General features: G+C 39.9%; 3 protein-coding genes across 3 annotated transcripts in view; 1 reads left to right on the forward strand and 2 right to left on the reverse strand.

Moving 5' to 3' along the window:
- PBLD (phenazine biosynthesis like protein domain containing) overlaps positions 1–18,908 on the reverse strand; it is a 102,831-nt gene that overhangs the window by 34,523 nt on the left and 49,400 nt on the right. Inside the window, exons 9-10 of the transcript XR_015805050.1 lie at positions 1,892–1,992; positions 1,667–1,814 (exon numbers count right to left, since the gene is read on the reverse strand). The gene's annotated coding sequence lies outside the window, so the exon portion shown is untranslated. The remainder of the gene's footprint in view (positions 1–1,666; positions 1,815–1,891; positions 1,993–18,908) is intronic.
- Positions 1–18,908, forward strand: part of MYPN (myopalladin) — a 39,012-nt gene that overhangs the window by 8,427 nt on the left and 11,677 nt on the right. The window contains exons 3-11 of the mRNA XM_014883287.2: positions 447–498; positions 2,529–2,676; positions 4,150–4,221; positions 4,433–4,574; positions 5,142–5,165; positions 7,085–7,201; positions 7,616–7,985; positions 9,969–10,553; positions 12,729–12,876. Of these exons, the coding sequence (XP_014738773.2) occupies positions 447–498; positions 2,529–2,676; positions 4,150–4,221; positions 4,433–4,574; positions 5,142–5,165; positions 7,085–7,201; positions 7,616–7,985; positions 9,969–10,553; positions 12,729–12,876 (1,658 nt within the window). The remainder of the gene's footprint in view (positions 1–446; positions 499–2,528; positions 2,677–4,149; positions 4,222–4,432; positions 4,575–5,141; positions 5,166–7,084; positions 7,202–7,615; positions 7,986–9,968; positions 10,554–12,728; positions 12,877–18,908) is intronic.
- ATOH7 (atonal bHLH transcription factor 7) overlaps positions 1–18,908 on the reverse strand; it is a 41,622-nt gene that overhangs the window by 1,106 nt on the left and 21,608 nt on the right. Inside the window, exons 2-3 of the transcript XR_015805051.1 lie at positions 1,892–1,992; positions 1,667–1,814 (exon numbers count right to left, since the gene is read on the reverse strand). The gene's annotated coding sequence lies outside the window, so the exon portion shown is untranslated. The remainder of the gene's footprint in view (positions 1–1,666; positions 1,815–1,891; positions 1,993–18,908) is intronic.

Below are 18,908 nucleotides of genomic sequence, written 5' to 3' on the forward strand. Positions count from 1 at the left end.
TTCCAAGCAGAGTGAAGGCAGAATCAGGAGTGGAAAATGTCTCAATAACTGAGAGCAGTTAGCAAACAGAGCTAGTATCCTCTTCATGCCATGGCACAGGACATTACTGGAGAATAAGAGCTATGATTCCAGGTCTGGCTCTTTTTCCTTTTAACCTGATAGTATCAGGTGTCAGAGCAGAAAGCTCTTCCCTGATTCACAACAAATATGGACTAAATCATAGTGGCATTTGAAAGAGAACCCCAGGAACACCCAGGGATGTTGCTCTCCTAACTTCAATTATTGCACCTCCTCCCAAATCTGCTTTATGTCAACAGCTCTGCACCTTGCCCCTGCCATACACATCCATTGAGTGGTCTGCAGGAAACCTGAATAAAGGTTTGTATCATTCAGAGAGAAACTCAAAAGCCTCTCTGCTAAATGATTTTTTTTTAATTTTTTCATAGGCATCTCTTCTTCTGACTCTGAAGGTGAAATCATCAGAGACGAAATGGATCAGTAAGTTTAAAATCAATTTCATCTTCCATATTTCCTACAGTTAAAAACCCCACAAGTGCAGACATTTCAGTCTGCAGCTTTCAACACATCATCATTCTGTTTAGGATTAGTTTGGATTGCTTGGGTTGAATTTTGTTTGTGTGCTTGTTTGTTTGCTTTACAAATAGTATGGAACAAATATTTGTTTGCTTTTGTTTGATTAAGAATTGAAATTTTAATATTAAATATTACTATAAGAAGAAAGATGTCACCATAAAGATTGAAATTCCGAATTTAATTTAGTAAAACAAAAGCCATTTGATGAGATCCAGCTTAAATGCTGACTTAAGTGTCTGACTTGGACAAAGAATGAAGTACAATTTCTCACATGAAAATACACAAGGTTTTTGGCAGAATATAGGCAGAGGTTGACTATTTAGATTTAAGATAAAGAGATTAACAGACATGCACTAGAGTGAACCAAAACGATGGTATAAAAGACTACTTAATTATAAAAAGAAAATATGCCAAATGTAATCTAAAATCTGGGAAATATTTATTTTTCCTAAATGAAATGCATCCTCTGATGATTTAGGACCTGCTCCAATGCTGTTAAAATTCTTTCAGAATCAAAGTCCTTCTATTAACTAGAAAGGGAGTCAGGCTGGTTGGAAACTAAAACAATCAGTCTTTTGTTTTGAACTCCTTTGTATGCACAAATTCAACATCAAAAGCAACCAGTGCTTGATAAAAGAGGCCTTAATCAGATGGACTTAGGCACCCTGTTGGTTTTTTCCATCACTAAGGAGAATTATACTCATTACAAATGCCATGTAAAAATGTTTAAAATGCAAAGACAAGACATTTCCAGTTTATTTGACTGAAGACCTCAGGCTGACAGCAAATCCTGTTGTATGCAATTTAAACTTCAAAGTCCTAAAGTACTCCAGCTGGAATTTGTTTATGGACTTTGATAAATGTTAGGTGTTTTATAAAACTTAAAGTTAACAAACTTTCAAACTTGGGATGTACTGCTAATCGATTTGGGATGAATTGTGAAGTTTTCCATTCCAGCTCAGACTTATCCAAATGTCACAGGCTTTTTTTTTTTTTCACATTCTTCTCATGAGGTGTCAATGCAGGGCTGACCATGACCCTGATCACTTGATGGCATCTCTAAATCACTCACCTCATCAAGTTGTGAGGTAATTTTTTTCTCAGTGCTGCTCTGGCATTGTAGTAGGGTGTCCTCAAATGATCACATTCTGAAAAACCAGGTTTGGGTACAATAAGAGTGTCTTCATTTTTGCTTAGCTTCCAGCTGTCATCTCATGAATCTGTAATTAAAGGGAGTTAATGAGAACAGGAGCAAACAGAAATTCAAAAGAGAAATCAGTGATCATAAGAGTTGTACCTTCACTCTGAGTAAATCTTCCTCTGTTTTGAAGGCTAGCTTTCCTGGGGGACCTCAAACTGAATAAAAAGACCAGCTCTTCACTGTCTGCATTATTTAACCTAGAAATAAAATTTAAAAGGGTCAACTCTTGTATTTCCATATATAAACAATCACAGAGTGCAGAGATGTCAATCTGTACACTAGCAAAATTGATATGTTGGTCAGAAAGCATGTCTCTTTTTTATTTTTCAGCTTTTAATTATTGGATCTGTATTATTGAATTGTATCCAAGCAAACCATGGTGTTGTCATTACCTTAGAGGCCCAGCTCTTCACAAAATAGAAACTGGCAGTGTCCTCTGTGAAACCAGCATTGCTTTCTCATGCTGCTCTGAGCTGGTAACAGCCACAATTGGGTTAATCCAGGCCATTTATTGCATTTGGTGTGGCTGAACCAAGCAGGAGATCTTAGAGTGGCCAGGTATGTGGGCTGAGCTACAAAATGCAGCTTTACCTGGGAGTACAGATCAGCTTAGATCAAGAGGAATTCAGTCCCACAAGCGAGGCTTGAATGTAACTGAGACAGAAGTAACTTAGGGACACCAAAAAGCTCTAGCCTCGAGTTAGAGAACATGTTCTTGCTTAATATTTCACAGCAAACCCAAGCCAGCCAACACCTCTGTGAATGCAGCATCTCCTGCTGTCAGAACTGCAACCAAGCATCAAGAAACCTCCAAGGCCCCACCAGCTGTGGTCCAGCCTGTGTCTGTACCTGTCCAGACTGTGTCAACACCAGCTAACCAGGTAGGGGACACCATGGTGAACTGCAGGGACCAAAAGCAAGCTCTTCATTAAGTGTTTCTCCTACAGTTTGTGACTGAGAACCCCACATTTTCTAGCATTTGCTTTGTTGTTGAACTGCAGCTTTGAGCCTGGCAGCCATACAGTCCAGGAGAGGACTATGCCTCCAAGGTGACCTGGAGCACCTGGCCAAGGGCAGGGCACCTTCTTCCCCTGCTGCAGGAGGAGCAGGAGGCTTGGCCAGCACTGAGATCCAGGTGTATTCCAGCAGCTGCACAGGATCCTGGTGCATTCCAGCAGCTGCAGAGGATCCTGGTGCATTCCAGCAGCCCAGGGACTGGAAGGGTACCTGGATGTCCAAGGGTCACTTCCCAGCCTCTCCTCGTTGCAGACTGGCTCATGCACTCCTCATCCAGCCTAGCACGTTCTCATTTGAAATCTTTTCCTTTCAATGAAATGTATTTTAGGCTGAATGGTTTCACTACTCTGTTTACTTTGTATGTAGATAAGCTTGTTTGCCACGTGCCATTTTACTTTCCACATCAAAGGGTTTCTAATTAGCATTACCGTGCATTTTGAGTTGCTTTTGTTGCAAACTGACAGCATATTCACAGCTGTGAATCCTGATAGGAAAGAGGAGCCTTTCATTCTTACTTAAAAATGAAAAGTTCATGAGCTTCTGAGTTTCTGGCTTTACAGTCCCTGTTCAAAGTTTAGAGCCCAGAGTCAGCTGGTAACCAACAAACAGATAGAACTGAGCCTCTGCAAGACTTTGCCATTTTAAGAGATGTAATAATTAAGGGTAATAGTTATTTCAGAAATCACTGCTTTTAAATTTTGTTGGCTTGTAAGGCACCATCTATGTAATTTGGCTATTTCCTGAGATACTGAATCATTAATTCTACTGTTCTGAGGCAACTCCTACTGCACTAAAATAAAAAACTGTATTAAATCCTCAACCTATATATCCAAGTTTTCCAGGAGGAAAACAATTCCATTCTATTTTCACTGAGCAGGATCAACAGGCTGATATCCCACCTCTGTAAAAGGTCTGGTTTTGGCAAAGGAGAAGAATTGTAGTGGCAGTCACACATGTGACTTATCATTTCCTTATTAACATCAATAACTATTTTGATAAGTAAGAATATTTAAAATAAGACCATGACCAAGCAGACAACACATATTTGCCTTCCTGAAATGTGAAGAAAAGATGTTACAATGCACTGTGCTGAAGCTTTCCTTGCTATGATTACCTGAGGAAGGCAATAAAGTAATAACAGCATTTTTATCCCATCCAGGAAGATCACCAGCAGTTGTCCACAGTATCATTTCTGTTCACTGCATTAGGTGTTTTGCTTTGGACTTCATCCACCAAAATCTCTTTTATGTCATTCCAAAAGCTCATTTTTGTTATATATGAAGAAATAATATATCTGCACACCTAAAGATCATCTTGTGATGTTTTGCAATCTACAGGCTCAAAGCCCCACTAACTATTTGCAAGGACTGGATGGAAGACCTATAATTGCTGCTCCTGTATTTACAAAGGTAATTTCTTCTATGACATATTCGAAAAGAAGAGGTCAGATAACTGTAAAAAGAGACAATTAAAAATTAACTCTCTTAAAAAAAAAAAAAAAAAAGATACTTTTCCTAAGCCATTCAAGGGTTTAAGTGGCTTTATGAAATCTTACTGCAATCAGTATTACCTCCAGAACATTAAGACATTTACTGACTGTCTATTCATTTTCTCTATTAGATGTTACAGGATATTTCAGCTTCTGAGGGGCAGCTTGTTGTTTTTGAATGTCGGGTGAAAGGAGCTCCTTCCCCAAAGGTTGAATGGTATAGAGAAGGAACACTGATAGAAGACTCTCCAGATTTTAGGATATTACAGAAAAGTATGTTTCTTGTGTGAAAATATTGTGTCTAATAAAATATAGGCAAGCAACAAAATTGCTAACATAGCAACATTGTGAATTTCTTTTTGCAACTGTAATTTTAATTTTCAAATGCAGTCAGAACAGCTGCAATTTTCTCTAAGTCGCTGAAATGCCAAAACTGTGAAAATTCAACAGAAATTCCTTAAATACCACACTAAACTAAACCTAAGTGAAACAATGGTTCATCATATCTTGATTTCACGTGGGTCAGAGTTGCAGAAATTGTCTTCAAGACAAAATAAAATTGTGCCAATACTGAAAAGAAACCCCCAAACCAAGTATTTGGAGGATTTATTTCCTATTCCCAAGTTCCCAACAGTGTTCATAAGTGTTCACATTGTTCAGTGGCTTTGACATTCCACTGAGTAAAAGGACTGGCTGTTTTCACTACCCCTTAAACTGAAAACTGGATCAAAAAGAGTATTCCATCATATTTAGAAGGTCAAAATTTATATTTAGTGCTTAAAGAAATGTTGACAAGAATAACTATATTCGATCTAATAATTCTGCTCTTCTTCCTTTTAGAACCACGATCTATGGCTGAACCAGGTGAGGATCATCAAAAGGCTCATAATTTTCTCATTACATAAATGTGGTGATTTAACCTCAGAAAATATTAATTACTCAAACTTCATTATTTAATTAACATGATTTCTTCTTTCCCCCATGTTCTGTAGCTACTAGGGACATCCATTTCACTGCAGACCGTCCCACAAACATGGAATTTGAATTAATTCAGTCTCTTTTGGAGAAAATGTTTCCACCCTGCTTTGACCCGTTTTTAACTCAGGATCTAAACAAGCTAAAGATGAATAAAATTAATGTATGAGGTCCCCTGTACATCTGAGGTCCTGAAGTAGCTGAGATGAGGTAGACCTGGGCTATTTTTATCTAGTTCACCAGTTAGGGAACATTGCATCAGATGTTGAGCCATGTCAGCCATGCCCTGTGCTCCCTACCCAGTGTAATGTGAGAGTACCACATCAGGTGTTCCACCCCTGATATCAGCAAATCCTAAAAATGTGGCTGGATCTGCTGCTATCAAGGATCAGGGCAGAATGGTTGGAGCAGAGGATCTTATAGCTTTGATTCTTTCTCCATGACAGATTCACTCTCTCATTATGTTTTTTGCCACTAAAAATATGAAGCTGCCCCTCTCAAGATGGAAAATTACCAAATCTTATGGAATATAATCCTCCTTGCCATATCTGAAATGTTTTTACCCCAAAAAGAGTCTTGAAAGGAACTTCCTCTGTCTGAGATTCAGGAATGAAAAAATGGAGCTTTAGCAGAAGCCACCAGCACTGTTCTGTTACTGAACAGTGGCATCACTGCTGAGTAATGTGAAGCAGTTTTTAGGGGATAATCAGTTGGGTGCAGTTGTCACAGCCTCATCACCTGCTGCTCATTCAGAAGGAATCTGGATTTCCATGCATGCAGTGGTTGGCAGATCCCAGCACAATAAACTAGATACTATAATGCCTTAAACTAGTTCTGTTATCATACTACTAGAATAAACTATTATTCTCCTATAGTTGATAACAAACAATCTCTTTGTTGCTATGAGGTTTTCCTTGGTGATGACATGAAACAATCAAGTTTAAGTGTGCTATGGCCTTCTGCAAAAGTACTCATAGAATATTTATCCTGTAGGGTTTTAGGAAAGTTTATTGCAAAACTGTGAAAAATAATCACTGAGTAGGTGAAGAAATTTTATCAGCCCACATTTCAATTCACTTTAGATGTTACTGTTCCTCCTGCTCCCAGCTACACAGCCAAAGCAAAAGATCTCCAATCCCATCACAATAGGCATTCATTAGCTGCCACTGCTGCCCAGACCTGCCAGGCAGCAATGTCAGAAACCCACACTGACTTTTCTAGATGGAATGGAATTTTTCCTAGTACAATTTTGCTGGCATATTTTTGGTGCCCATTAGTCATCTTCACAAAGAAATCAAAAGACAACTTTCTGTAAGCACGGTTAGCACAATCCCCTCTATCTGTAAACAACAGTCTATGTGTATGTGTTTTATATTTCTCCCCCTTACTTGAATTGTTCCCAGTCAATTATAACTAATCTTTCAATCTGCAGAAATAAAAATATCTGTATTTTAGTGAGCTGAAAGTGAGGAGTACACTATATATTTTTCCAAATTAAATTTTAAGCTTTTTAAGTCTGTACTTCACGTGTTAGGAAAACATTTCCTAATGTTTTCCACACACTGCTGACACCTGTTCTTTGCTTTCCTTGGGCATGTTGGAGCACAGAGGGTACCAGTTGCTGCAGACAATGCTGATAACAGCTGCTGCACACAAAGGCTGCCAAAATTGATAATAGTGATGGAACTAGAAACAAACTGAGCAAGGTGGAAGACCTTAAGGAAATCTCCCCAGAGGCAGTCAGGGTTCTGTGTGTTTGTTCACTGCATGTTCACTTCAAGTACTAACCCTGCTCTGATGCTTTGCAGAGGAGATTTGTACCCTCGTTATTGCTGAAGTATTTTCAGAAGATTCTGGCAGTTTCACCTGTACTGCAAGCAATAAATATGGCACAGTGTCCAGCATAGCTCGTCTGAGTGTCAAAGGTAAGAGTCACTCTGAGTCCTTTGCTCCCAGTAAACACCAGCAGAGCAGGCTGGGATTTATGCTGTGTGCTGTTGATTCCAGCAGCTCAAGTTCTGGCCATGTTCTCTTCTTAACTAAAAACTGTGAGAATTCTCCGGGGGAAAAAAAAAAAAAAGTTTGTATTTCAAAGATGTAATTAGTGGAATGATTCACTGGGGACATGGCTGAAGACCACTGACTGATTTTCCAAACTTTCCCTCTACCTTTACTACATTCCCTTTTCAAGGCAATTTGTTCTTGAACAAACAAGGTGCAACAATTCAGTGCAGCAGCTGAGATCGGAGTGAGTTTTTTGAAGTGTAACTTTTGTGATTCCATTTCACGGTGATTTCTGGCACGGACATACCCCAAAGGTTTGCCCTTTGTTCTTTCAGCCCCTGAAGACAGCAGCAATGCTGCTGCCCTTCACACAATGAGCTCCATCGACTTTGTGGCTACTGAGCACCAACCTCCCCCCCAGGCTCCTCCCAGCCACGGGGCAAAGCAAAGCCCCAAACCCAAACTCGAAGGGGTTCTTGTGAACCACAATGAACCCAGGTCCAGTTCCAAGGCAGGGCTCCGTGTCCACTTCAAGCTGCCTGAAGATGAAAAAGGAAGTGAATCGTCCTCAGAGGATGCACCTGCAGCCACAAACCAAATCAGACCCAACCATTTCCCAGAGAAGATCAATGGACAGCCAATGAAAATCCCAGAGCCAACATCACCATCCAAGGAACCTCCCCCAGTACTGGCTAAACCAAAGCTGTAAGTAAACAGAAGTCTAATTCTCAGGAGCATCACTGATATTATTCAGTATTTATTGACCACCTCACTATTGCACTAAAGCAAAAACTCAAATGCAGAATAAAAAGAGTACATGGCATTGGCCTAACTAACTATAATCTTAGAAAACAAATTCTCCAGTGCTAGATTATTTTTTCTCAGGAAAAGTGATCTCCATTTTAAAAAGTAAAGTGTTTTCCCTTTGAAATGTTATTAATTCCACCATGTTTTCTGCTGGTGAAGAACACTGATCTTATGCAGGCAAAATAAAAGCAAGTTCTTCAAACATATCTCACTCAATTCTGGGTAGGAAATATTGCCCAAAGCAGACATTTTCAGACTGGCAAGCAGCAGGAACTCCCAAAGGCCATGCCTCATGACTTGTGTGTCCCACAAACGTCATCTCCTCCTAAAACAGATACAATACTTGGAAATGCTTGATAATGTGAAACCACTTGAACTGAACAGCACTGGGAGCTCAAGGGGAAATCTGAAGAAGTAATGTAGTTTTCTTAGAGGACAATTTATGGAATTCACACTGCAGTTTATTAGGAAGAGTATTTTCAGCATTTTTTCAATCTACTACATGTAATTTAACAAAAAGCACACAAACATCTCCATTTCATTTCTTAAATAGGCAGAAGCTTTACCTAAGGGCTCAGCAAGGGCTATAAAGGAATTCACTGGTACTCTTAATCAAGGATGTAATTTCATAGCATAAACATTGCAAGGAGAAGACAGAACTTCCATTGCTTGCAGCAGAGGAAGAACTTGGAGCACAGGGTTTTAATTTGTGAGGCCCATACTCACACCCTCCATACTTTCTGAGCCATAGGGAGTTTAGGATGGAGGCAGAAGCAGTATTTAAGTATCCAAATCTTGCATAAAGCAGAATTTCTCTCAGCTCCCCCTTCCCAAAAAAGCTGTGTTACAAATCTGTTTTATTATGCAGATGTATATATGAAGGGCACAAAATCAGGCCCACACAGCTACTAATTCTCTAACATTCTACTTTATGAAAGCTTGAAATTGCTATCTTTATCTGCCTTTAATGGGATTTTTCTTTAGTACATTGTAGAAACAAAGTCTTCTAACTAAAACCAAATTATGTTGAGTATACATTTGCTGTGTCAGGAGCAGTTGTGGTTGGTCTCTACATCTACATTTTTCACTTTTTATCCGTAGTTATTTAGTACTCCATAGTTTATTACACAATCATTTTCCATATCCCCTATGTCTTTTCTGGTTTTGGAAGGGAAAAAGCTCTCCTGTTTCTCATGTGCTGTATTTCCATATACATAATAACTAAATAAACCACTTCACAAGGCAAAATGATTTTCCTTGATTGCAAAGTAAAAAAGCCATGAAAAACTATATAGTAGATAGCATCTAGAAAAAGAACAACTGCAGGGAATGCAAGTCCTCTCAGAATTATCCACTCAATGTCAACACCACCTAAACTAGGTTGGTGATATCTCTTATGGTGGATTATTACAAAGCTTTTTCAGTCAAAGTGCTGGTTTCACAACCCACTTCAGCAGGAGGTAAATAATGCAACCTGGCTTACAAACACTCATTGAAATGATGATGCACCAAATCTCACTCTTAGGTACACATGCAAAGAGGTATTAAGGCGACTTTGACAATGAGAAATATCTTCAGGTAAGATTTATATTTGTATTTCACATGCTAAAATGTAAGAATTATCTTCAGACAAATAATTTGTAGACAAAGAGCTTTGGTGCCTCTGGCAAAGAAGGGGAGATGAAGGAAAAGGTTCTTTTGGTGACAAGCTAATATGATGTTCTTCTCACAATGTTACAGAATATGTCATGTAGCAGTTTCCTGTGTCTTACTGGATCACAGGACATAGAATTTTTCTCTCTGAATTCAGATACAGAAATGCAGCCAAGTGGCTCATTCGGGGCTCATAACCAATGTTGTTCACCTTTATTTTCTGTGCAGTGATCAGAGCCAGTTAAAACAGCTCCACAACCAGGTCTTGCTGGAACAACAGCAGGTGCATCAGGCATCTCTGAGAGAGCTGCAACTCAACAGCACTTTGGTGAACTCTGCTACCTGCCTGTACCAGCAGTCCACCTCGACCCTGTACAAGCCAAGCTCAGCCTCTGCTCCACCAGCCTTTGGCTACAGCCGGCCCAAGCAGTTCCTGGCACCACAAACGCCCCCCCCGGGCAGCCCCTCTGCCGGCTCCACAGGCACACCCAGCAGCGCCCCCCAGGCAGCTCCGAGAACCAATAACATGGAACATTTCATAGGAAATCCTCCAGCTGCCCCGTCCAGGTGCTCAGCAGCGTTTACAGGCAAAAGTGAACAGTCTCTAGCGAGCCCTAAGGAATCTGTGGTGCCTCCATTAACAATTTCTACGAGCAGTGTAAAACAGTTCCAGCCACAGACTGTGACTCCAGCTCCCCTCTCCCCAACTGGAAGGATCCAGAATCCAGTGGCTTTCCTTAGTGCTGTTCTTCCTTCACTTCCCACTGCACCATCCACCAATGCCATGGGACTGCCCAGAAGTACACCAGCCACGTAAGTAGCAGAAACCACGTGTACAGAAACAGGGACAAATACTCCAAGGAAACTAGGATGTATTTCTGTTCAGGTGTTCAGTGAGGGAGGCACTGAAATGCAAGTCTTTTGTAAAATAGAAAAGTGAGTTATTCATATATTCTGGAACCTTTACATGCAGTAAAGAAGGGATAATACCTTCTGTAATCAGACAGAATTCAAGAGAAAAGTGAGTGTACAAGCAGATGTACAAGAATGTGGAGGCTCAGAGATTCATAAGACTGTACTAGTGTGAGAAAAGAGATTTCATGAGCTTGCAGGATAAGTCACTCCAAGACTCTTTGCTTACACCAGGTATAAAAACATTCATACTTATTGTAAGCAACAAGTAAAGTTCTAAAGGGACATTATACTGCAAGGTTTTTTAGTCCAGGTCAATCTTATGTAAAGGTATTTTTCAGGTTGCAGTACTTTCTACATTTGAAGTCCCCCAGAAAATCTCAGGAGAGTTAATGGTTTGCACATAAATAGTTTAATTAACAACCAGCATGATTTCTATGACAAATTAGCTACTCTGGTACAAGCAAATAAGAATGATGATGTACTGGCAAGGTGGTGGCCTTAAGAGTCTCTTCTTTACTGGTGAAGTTGAAGCAAATGTCCATTTTGTGGACCATGTGAACTCTGTGTTAGCATGGCTGGCACCTGTACATTGGTACAACCATTTACCCACAGAACTCCAAATCCTGCACAAAGTAAGGAGCATTTTAACCCTTTTATCAATGGTTCAGTACAATCTGCTGATATCCTGCTGATACCACATTGACCAATCTGTTATTACAACACAAAACTGTGTCCCTGTGCCTACAGCATCCACCACTCTGTGTGCCAAGAATCCTGCCTTCAAACCAGTGCTGCACTGCTACTCACAGCCCTCCCAGTTGCCCAGCACAGGCACATAATTGCCATCACCCCGTGGCATGTGCCTGGAAGCCTTCCCAGCCCTGACATCCTGATCAGGCACACAGCATGAAGCTGTAAGGTCACAGTGAAGGATTTCACTTGAGCCAGCTCAAGCCTTTGGTCTGCTTCCACAATGCTGCAAGAGCAAGCAGAAATCAGCAGCTGTCACCAGTCCCCTTCCACCCTTCAGAGTGCTCAAGGGCTGTTCCCTTGGCATTAATGACCCTGTGCAGTGTGCTGTCCTTTCCTCACTGCTGCACAGCCATGGCCACACAAGTCATCACAACATGCCTGCCAGGCAGACAATTAGTTAAATATGTTTTCTTCATTTCAGCTTTCCTGGGTCCCAGCCCAGAGCTGAATTCCCACACAGCCACTGCTCCTTTTGCTGAGATTCAAACCTTGACCTCTGCATGGGAGAGTCTTAGCAGGGCACAAAAGGTCAGGAAGGAACCTGAACAGGACGTGTGATCACCTGTAAATACCTCTACTCTTTTTGGCATTATCACTGTGAGAGCTCAGTGTCTGCAGAACACAAGGATGATACCTTGCAAAGCAATCACCAATTATGCCTTTACCTAGAGCCTGGTACCCAGATCCCGAGGAAATGACCAGAATATTGCACATTCCCTGGCAGTGTCCTGCTGCTGTGCTCCAGCACTGCACTCTCACAGTCTCCTCACAGTCTTATTTAAGAGTTTAACTATTTTCAAACCTTACTAAAATTAAACAGACCACATCTATAAAATAAAACCAAAAAATAACTGTTGATGTTAGGTGTCATAAAAGGGTGAGAGAAATTAAAGAAGTTCACAGAAAGAGTAAATGATCAATGAAGAGGTGAGAAAAAGATCAATGAGAAATTGTATTAACTTTTAAATTATTGCCTGATAGGAGTCAAATGTACACACTGTACACCTAAGGTAACACCTACTCTCATTTCTTTAGCATTTCCTGTGATATCATTATTGCAGGATAAATATAAATGGAACCTAGATGCTTATTGTAGCACTACAACCCTTATTTTCTTTAAAATGTGTGTTTTTAAATTTCTACTGCATGGGAATGGGATGCTCCATTGAGACAGTACCAAAACCAAATAATATCCTGTATGGTGCTTTGGCTTCTATGTAAATAAATAATATATTCCACCATAACATATCATATCATAGAGGTGACAAAATAGATGTGTACTGGTTGCTGCATGTTAGTATCAGAATTTTCTTTTAATAGCCCAACCCAGGGATTAACAAAGAAAAACCTGAAGCCTCTGCAATTAGCAACAGAAGATTCTATTCGGGAAAACAAAGTTGCACTTGTAAAGGACCTGGAAAGAAAACTGCACTTCAGAGAGGATGCTAATCAGCAAAGTGGTCAGCAGGTAAGAAAATCGAGATTTCACTCACGAACAAGACATATATGATGATGATGATATGGAAAAAAAAGTGTTTGTGTAGGTGAGCTGCTGCACTACTTTGCAGGGGGAGCTTTTGGTTTGGAACAGCAAACTGGAGCTTTAAACAAAGCATGAGGGACGCAGCTGTAGAAAATTTACTTTGTGACTGAGCAGCATTTTTCATTTCTGATCATCTCCAAGGCTGGTATGAATGTAAAACTTCTTTATTTTCACAGAAGCTTCAGGGACATTGGCTTTTACTTTTTTGCTTTACACATTGCTCAATTCATTGCATGCACACATTCATACACTATCTTTTAAAACAAACAGTAAAGTAACAAGACAGTTTAGGATTAGGTTCTTGTTTTTCTTTTGGTTGAACTAAAATGGGCTTTCAGTTTTTTAGCATGAAACCCATTTTTCCAAATTTCCAAATGAACTATGTATTTATATATGAATTGACACATATTAATTAACAGGGACTTCTTGGAGACCTTTATTATAAGAATTCAGCAAAATTAAAAAACCTCTTACAAAGTTCACGGAACAAAATATCACTTCACTCTTAACTGGGATCAATAAATGCACTGGATCTACACAGTGTCTATGAAACTAAAGAAATAAAAGATGAGTTAGTATTTAGAGGTTGAAATGACTCTAAACCAGGTTCAAGCACCCTCAAAAAACAGTAGGATGTGCTAAATTAGACAGCTGCTCTGCCTGCAGGTGCTTATTTTTCTCTCACCTTGGCCATGGAGCCCTCCAGAGCTGTCCCACCAGCTCGGGTTTAAGGCAGCAAATCAGGGTTTGCCCTCATTTGCCATCAACCAAAGAACTTTTCCCAACATCCATCAGCCCCTCTGACAGAGAACATGCACAGAGAAGCAGAACAGCACCGAGGCTCTGGAGCAAAGTCCCCAGTGTGGACAACTGCAGTGTAATCCCTGGGGGGGGTTTAATTTTGCTGCTGACCTTTCTTTCTGGCAGAGCACACTGCCAAAACACTTTGAGTAAAACAACTGGCAAGCAGAACGTTTTGCAGATGAATCACAAGTGTTACAATTTGTACTCGCTCTGCTAGTAAGACAAATTATTTAGAGAGCTACTGTGAAATACCAGTCAGGCTTTGGAGTTAACTGCATGATAACCCCTTTAGAAACAATGATCACTACTAGTGTCAAAGTTATCTGCTGACAGCAAAAGTTATTTATATACTTACTTGCTATTCTGTATGAGACCAAACCCAAATCTTGATTCTCAAATTCCTCACACACTGAAAAAGTTCAAAGCTGGCATTTCTGTAATTGTTACAGTAATTAGAATGTCAATGGCAATGCACTAAAGTCAAGGAAAGTTTCCTCATTTTCCTCTCAATTCCCAACTTTGATCCCTTCTGATTTTTCTCTTCTCATCCAAGAAAAGCCTACTCCAGCAAATTCAAGCCTGAGTCTTCTCCTCAATGAAGGCAGTGATTATTTCAACAGATGACAGGATGAAGAATGTTCTCCAAAATTCCTATTGCTTTACACTATATAGAACAATCAACATCATGACAATAATATGCTGGAGTGCTGGATTTACACCCAAATATTTTGTCCTGTTTTTTCCTCTCACAGTTAATACAGAATGAATTAAAAAGGAGACATTTTCATCCCACACACAGAATATCTGTATTAAATCCATTACTGTAATGGTAAGGAAGGACTTACTCTCTCCTAAACACAAATGCAAGTCTCCTCTGTGTGAGAGATCACTGCAGAATGGAGTACAGCATCCAGTAAGAATCTCAAATGTTGGTTTTTTTGTATTGTCTATGTGCTATTTGAAAAATTCCTTCTCATTAATGTGTGCTCTGGTGCATTTTGATTTAGAGCATTGTACTGGGACCCCACATTTCAATGGCAGAGTTCATTCTCATTTACCTGCAGAGCACACAGGGATCATCCAGAACAAATGCTGCAGATGACAAACCTGTGCCTTAAAGTCCTGGTGTTGTCTTGTATTACTACATAAAGGGCAGTAATGAACAGGAGGGATTTGCATTCTGATGCTCTATTTATTATCTAAAATTGACTTCCCTATGAAAAATGCTTAGCTCACAAGATGAGATTTTCCTAAGTGTCAGCATTATGCACTCAGCATGATATCTGATAATCCAGATGTACTCCTTCTGTTTCATCCAGTACATCATTCATCACCAACAATAAAGAAATCCAGCATCAGAACACAGTTGGGAATTTTGCTGATGCTGCATGAGACAGAACAGATTAGTCTCTGGGCTTCTACAGCTCTGATGACCAGGAGGTGCTGACAAAAATACAAATATGACTTTGCCAAGATTCTAACTGCAACTTTGATCAAGTACATGCAACAACAAGCTGTCATTTTTACCAGAAAAAGCTTTTATATCCATCATTCCTGCAGATGGTGGCAAGCTCTAGTGCCAGGTGAAATTTCATCACAATTAGGAGTACTGGAAAAAAAAGTGATTTGGTTACACCCAAACATCTTCAGTTAGATTTGCTCAGCTCTTTCAAACAAAAGGTGCACCAAGGGCTTTATGGAATCACAGGAAGGTGTTAGGACAAATCCCAGGACAGAGGAGACTTGACTCAGTGTCTTCCTTGGCTTGAAGACAATCAAATCCATAACTCTGAACTCCTACAAGGACAGGCTTCACTCTTTGTTCACTCCTTGCCAGTGGGTACATGTTGTGTTGCTCAAATAATTAAACATTCTTTAAGAGCAGGAAAAAAATCTGGAAATTCCAGCTTTCAGAACAGCTTCTGTAACAGGTGACCTGAGCTAGAAAAGCTAGAAAGGCAGCTAGGTGGTAGAAAACCACCTGCTCCAGCTCCAAGAATAAAACTTCAAACTTTCAGGCACCAACAACAGGCCCTCAATTAGCAGGACATTTCAAAGAGCATTTCAGCTCAATGATTAGGGTCCTCTGAGGAAGCTGCTAGAATTTTTTCTTCCAGGTTGTGGTGAAGAAAAGGAAGAGAGAAATAAAAAGAGAATCGTTCTAGTGCCCAGAAACAAGGACAAAGAACACCTGCATTCTTGTCCTTGCTGTAGTGGATGTTTCAGTATTTCTGCCAAGTGGAAGAGGACAGAAAGACAAAGAAGATCCCCATGCACTCCTCTCCACCCCCAGAATGTTTTATTGGCACAAAGCTTGGAGCTTTTTCTTGGAGACTGAGATTGAAATGCTGAGACCAAGCATCCAAGTCTCCTAAGCCCTGAGTGTCAGGTCACTGCACCATCTGATGAAAGCAGAGCACAGCCAGGGTTACCTCCACTCCCAAAACCTCCAGTCTAGGCCACTGGGCCCTGCACCTGCCCTACAATAAAATATCCCAGAAATGTTCAGTTAGAATGTGTCATGTAACAACAAAAAGATGTGTGGAAAGAAGGAAGACTTTGGCAAATGGAAAAATATAAATGTGTAATGGAAACGAATTCTTTTTCCCTGGTATTTGAAAGCATTCACAGGCTTCACCAATACAAAAAAAGACTATAACTATTTCCTCTGTTAACAGAAGAAATTCAGCTTTACAGGCAAAACTTAGAAAATAATGATATTATCTCAACATTTTGTTATAGAAACAATATAAAATAGAAAAATGAGGTAATTAAACCTCAAAATCCTGTACAGTAATAAAAGTAAATTAATTACCCGTGCAATAATAAAGGAAAGCAGAGTTAAATACCAGGACCTGGTTTATACATTTTGGTTGTAGGAACTACAAACCATGCTCACATATCTATGTCATTTACTAGGAAGAATATCATGTGGCAATGCTGATTGGTTGTGTCTTATGTAAGACTCAGACAGCAGCCTTATTTTTAGGACAAAGAAAAAAACCTACAGCTGTTCATAAAATTATGCACAGCCCTCATATGAATATTCTTTACCTTTGCTAGAGAATACTTGGTAAGAAATTTCAGAGCTGAAGAGATGCAGGGTTTGTCCAAAAGCTTTTCAACCACTAAAAGCCAAAGCCATGTACAGATCCCAAGTTACAACACAGGCCACCTCAACACTGACCCCACAGAACCATCTCCTTGGAGATCCCATAGTGAGCCCTCAGTCCCAGAAAGGCTCAGGGATCACCCAAAACTCTGTTCCCAGGGCACAAAATTACATTTCATTCAATCACTCCAAAAATCTGGCTCAAAATCAAGCTTTACATCATCTCTTAAAGGTCAGCAAATGTAGGCAACTTCAGACTAAGGATGGGAATTTGACCACAAAGGCTCCCCATGGAAGCTTGTCTGCTCTGTACTAGAAATGAAAAATTATTTAAGAATCTGACCAAGACAAATTGATATTAATATGTATAAACTCTCTGTAATTGTGGCTATCTTCTCAAGACTTAGATCTAATAAATAAGAAAGTACAGACAGGTTTTCAGGGAATCCTGGCTTGCAGAGCTCATCACATCACAGAGGGAAGCTGAGCTCTTCATGCTTGCACAACTCACTCCAGCTGCTAAATCTGTGGGAATTGGTGATGGCAACTCCATTTCTCCTCTGTTTTACTTCTTGCTTAATCATTCCAAATTGCATTTTGAATATTGTCTAGCTAGACAATGACTTCCTAGGCTCTTCATGGGTTTGTGTTTGGGTAAGCATGAAATTCATGCTTCGTGCTGTGTAGGATAACCCATATAATTCATTTGCAGGGAATAAATCATCCCAGTGGGAACTCTTCATAGGACATGACAAGTGGAGAAAAGCCTGTACATTGGATCTGCTGCTTTTTGATTCCCATTGCTGAGAGGGGAACAGGGAGAGGAGAGAGAACCCAAACTAATCAGGAGATTTCAGTCAGAGTAGCCTAGATTAGAATGTGAAGTTAGGGAGTGTTACAGCTTGGAAACAGATGCTGAGATGCCACTTTCTTAGATAAACTGTTACATGCATTTAGAATAATTCTGCCAAAAAGGCAATCTAGTAAACGTTACAAAACTGGGATTAAATTGGGACATTTGTCTAGCATTGACAACAGAATTGTTTTTATATAATATATAAGAATTAACATTCCAGCAGAGCTCCCCTAGCCTTCCTGTTTGTGGTAATTTCCACGAGTTACTATGCTAACATCAGATTATTTTGATTCTACAAGCTTCTACTAACTGTCAGTATACATATTCCCTAAGATCTGAATCCTGCTAAAGATAAATTTGAACTACAACAGATGCAGGATTTTAGAACTCATATATACACAAAGGTGCTTAGAATCTAACAGGAATTACTACACTCTATGCAATTCCCCTTTTTTGCCAAAAATGTTCACAGGTAGCAAAAGGCCCAGGAGTTAAATTCCTTGACAAGATCTAGGAGACCATGATGCAGCTCTCTGCTCTGTCACAGATTTCTTGTGTTACCTTCAGCTTTTTTAGGCCTCTATTTCAGGTAAAATGCAGCTAACAGTCCTGCCCTGAAGGGTGCTGTGCTCTCAGATTGTCAAAAATGATGGTGATGGGGCCAAACAGATTCATCACAGAGACAAAATGATGTGAACCTGTACCTTTGGCAAGCCTGGCACGGAGAGAAGGTTTTGTTTGCTGTGCAGGACAAAGTACAGCCACCCACCAGCAGCCTACAACAATACTGCCAAGGCAGAGCAAAGGCAAGCAGAGGGAAAGCTGCATTTCATTTCTCTATTTGCCACAGAGCTCCACTAGAACAGCACAAAACCACTTCAGATACATATTCAGCACATTTCCTGGCTTTGCTTGGGCCAGTTTTAACTCTTTTACCCTTCACACTCTACTGTGACAATGTTAATACAAGCACCACTAAACAATGTGCACTAGATGTAGGTTTCCAAAGCCTATACAATAAATATATACAATAATAGATGCATTCCATACATTTTACTTTGTACAGAGCATTACACCACTGAACAGGAGCTTGAATTTCTAGCTGGTAGATAAAATAATTTTAAATATCTGGCTACTGTATTGAACAAGTGCGTGAATTACTGCCTGTAAAAGTTTCATGTTCTA

The sequence above is a fragment of the Sturnus vulgaris genome, chromosome 8, assembly GCF_052056855.1.
Source record: "Sturnus vulgaris isolate bStuVul1 chromosome 8, bStuVul1.hap1, whole genome shotgun sequence".
NCBI lineage: Eukaryota > Metazoa > Chordata > Aves > Passeriformes > Sturnidae > Sturnus > Sturnus vulgaris.